We start from the raw sequence: 3,155 nt of genomic DNA on the forward strand, positions 1-3,155 counted from the left end.
GTCCGCCCGCCGATGCAGGGGACGCGGGTTCGCGCCCCGGTCCGGGAGGATCCCACGTGCCGCGCGGCGGCTGGGCCCGTGAGCCGTGGCCGCCGGGCCCGCACGTCCGGAGCCTGTGCTCCTCAATGGGAGAGGCCGCAACGGTGAGAGGCCCGCCTACCGCAAAAAAAAAAACCCAAAAAACTCTTTGGGACCCTCAATAATTTTGAAGAGTGCAAAGGGGTCCTTTTTTTTTTTTTAATTAAAACTTTTTTTTTGGCCACACGGCACGCGGGATCTTAGTTCCCTGTCCGGGGATTGAACCCACGCCCTCGGCAGTAAAAATGTGGGGTCTTAACCACTGGACCACCGGGGAAATCCCCCAAAGGGGTCCTGAGAGCAAGCAGTTTGAGAGATGCTGGCTTAGAAGGTGTAGCTCAAGTTCATCCGGGGCCCAAGGTAGCTTATCTCTGACCACGGGCCATTCGGCCTTCGGGTGCTTTCTGAGTCCCATTCAGACCCCACCCTGTGGGCCCTGGCCTAAAGCTAAGACTCCAGCTACAAGGCAAGTACGGACAGAAACTCGGGCTGGTCCTGAGCCTACATCCCAATCCACAAGTGGCCAGAAAGCCCACTGACACCGGCCTCATCTGGGGCAGGGGTGCTTCAGAGCAAGAACCTGATCGCTCACTCCCCTTACCCCCTGACCCCAGCAGAGCTGCTTTCCCCCCCAATCTCCCTTGTCCAGGAGAAAGCCATCCCCAAGGTCCGTGGATGGGGGAAGCAAAGACCTAGTCCTGGGGCTTCCCCACGGCTGGGTGAACCCCCCCCCCCGAGATGTGCCCAGACCTTCGCGACACCCCGGCCCGGGAAGCTCACCCGTCCCGATGAAGTAGCAGGTCTTGTGCATCTTGCCCTTGAACAGCTCCAGCCCGATGATGGCGTAGATGATGACCATGAAAAGCACCAGCAGAGCGATGTGGAACAGGGGCAGCGTGGCCTTGACGATGGAGTTGAGGACCACCTGCAGGCCTGCGGGGCGCGGGGCAGGGGGAGAAGGAGGACTTAGCCCCCCGCCTTGGTCTCCTGGCCCTCCCTCGGAGCCTCTGGGACACCGAGGGAGGAGGGGGCCCGGAACTGGGGCGAGGGGGAGGGGGTCTGCCACCCACTGGGCACCCCGGACACCAGCCGGAGCGGCCTGAGCACGCGGAAGGCCCTCAGAGCCTTGACGTCCAAGCCCGCGCCTTTGCTGCTCATCGGGGCTGTGTTGCTCTGGATGACGTTGACCTGCTCCAGGATCACGGTGAAGACGCTGAGGAGGACAAGAGGGAGAGAAGACGGCCCAGTGGTCGGCTAAGCCTCTGCCCCAGGGGTCAGGGGTCAGGGGTCAGGGGCCCCGCGTGCCATCCACGCTCAAGGTACCGGTGGAAAGACGCGGGGGCAGGCGGGAAGGTACAGCTCATCAGCCGCTAGCTCTGGTTTGGGGACGCCCGTCTGGGGAAGTCTAGAAAAACTCCCGAGGCCGTGTTCAGGCTCAGTAAGAAGAGTGTTGGGTCCATCTGTGATGGCCACCCTGGGTGCTGACGGGGGCTGAGATGCTGGTGCCGCGGGCAGCTACGGTCAGGCCGGGGGCCGAGCACACCCCGTGGTGGGTGGAGGGAGCCGGCAGCCCACGCTCGCGGTCGGAGGAAGGGGGAACGCGGAGGAGAGAGCCCGGAGCTGGTTCTCCCCCGGGCTCTCCTTCACTGCATTTCTGACAAAGCCCCTTTATGGCCCTTCCCGCTCTCAGTCTACTCAGATTGCCATTATCCTTTGAGGTCTATCTCGAGTCCTTCTTTATGGATCCTCTGTTGACATCTGGACCCACCCTGGGCCGCACCGCGTGTGAAACAACGGTGCGCCGTGTGGCCTTGCTCTGCACAGACGCGTGGCCTCCAGCCAGGCAGCCTGTCAAGGGCAGAAGCTGATTCACAGGATTCTCTTTTCCCTGTTGCTCCTAAAGCAGCACTGGGCAATTAGTAGATAGGCGATATAATTTTTATTGAGTGGAAGGGCAGCCTAGGGGTTAAGAGAGCAGCCTCTGGAGCAAGAGTGCCTCGGTTTAAATCCTGGCACTGGCACTGGCTGGCTGTGTGACTTTGGGTGGGTTGCTTGACTTCTCTGCGCCTTACCTTCCTTAAATGGAGAAAATAAGAGGACTGTTGGGATAATCAAATGAGATGGTACATGTAAAGCACATAGTAACTGTATGATAAACGCTGCTGTTATGATTAGGTCGTGGCTACCAAATCTTATGTTATGGGCTCAACCATGCTCCCCCCACTCCAAAGTCATATGTTGAAGCCCTAACTTTTGGGGCCTCAGAATGTGGCAGTATTTGGAGATAGGACCTTTAAAGCGGTGATTCGGTGAAAACGAGGCTGTTCAGGCGGGCCCTAACTCAACCTGACTGGTGTCCTTGGAAGAAGAGGGAACTTGGGCACACACACCAAGGGTGCGTGTGGACGGAGGAAAGACCACACGGGGACACCGCGAGAAGGTGGCCGTCAGCAAGCCAAGGAGGGAGGCCTCAGGAGAATCCAGGCCTGGCCACACCTTGATCTCGGACTTCCAGCCTCCAGAACAGTCAGAAAATACATTTTTGTGGTCTCCGCGCCCCCGTCTGTGGCATCTTGTTATGGCAGCCCGAGCAGGCTCACACAGGTTATTAAACGTCTGTTCTCATGGACCCAAATAACAGGCGCTCGACACAGGTCCATGGAATAAATGAACAGGTGATAATAAAGCATGAGAAATTTATGAACGTCCAGAAGGTGCTGGGCACTGGAGCCACTCACACGTTTCCAGTTTTGTGTGAAGAGAATAAGGAGGGACTTCCCTGGTGGCGCAGTGGTTAAGAATCCGCCTGCCCATGCAGGGGACACGGGTTCGAGCCCCGGTCCGGGAAGATCCCACATGCCGCGGAGCAACTAAGCCCGTGCGCCACAACTACTGAGCCCGCGGGCCACAACTACGGAAGCCCGCGCGCCTAGAGCCCGTGCTCCACAACAAGAGAAGCCACGGCGATGAGAAGCCCGCGCACCGCCACGAAGACCCAACGCAGCCAAAAATAAATAAATAAATTTATTCTAAAAAAAGAGAGCGAGAGAGAGAATAAGGAGACTGGCGGTGCCCGC

The 3,155-nt window shown here is 58.5% G+C and overlaps 1 protein-coding gene across 10 annotated transcripts in view; it reads right to left on the reverse strand.

Moving 5' to 3' along the window:
* The window catches only part of CACNA1S (calcium voltage-gated channel subunit alpha1 S), a 67,538-nt gene that overhangs the window by 44,526 nt on the left and 19,857 nt on the right, over positions 1-3,155 (reverse strand). For 5 of the 10 annotated variants that reach the window (XM_028483855.2, XM_028483851.2, XM_028483848.2 and 2 more), the window contains exons 1-2: positions 1,149-1,293; positions 859-1,011 (exon numbers count right to left, since the gene is read on the reverse strand). The exons of 1 other annotated variant lie outside the window; for it this stretch is intronic. In XM_028483855.2, coding sequence (XP_028339656.1) covers positions 859-1,011; positions 1,149-1,236 — 241 coding nt within the window. In that variant the 5' untranslated portion in view covers positions 1,237-1,293. Of the gene's footprint in view, positions 1-858; positions 1,012-1,148; positions 1,298-3,155 lie in introns of those variants that run through there. 4 more of the 10 variants (XM_028483849.2, XM_028483850.2, XM_028483853.2 and 1 more) reach the window with 4 other exon arrangements.

This window comes from Physeter macrocephalus, unplaced genomic scaffold, assembly GCF_002837175.3.
Source record: "Physeter macrocephalus isolate SW-GA unplaced genomic scaffold, ASM283717v5 random_81, whole genome shotgun sequence".
NCBI classification, from domain to species: Eukaryota; Metazoa; Chordata; class Mammalia; order Artiodactyla; family Physeteridae; genus Physeter; species Physeter macrocephalus.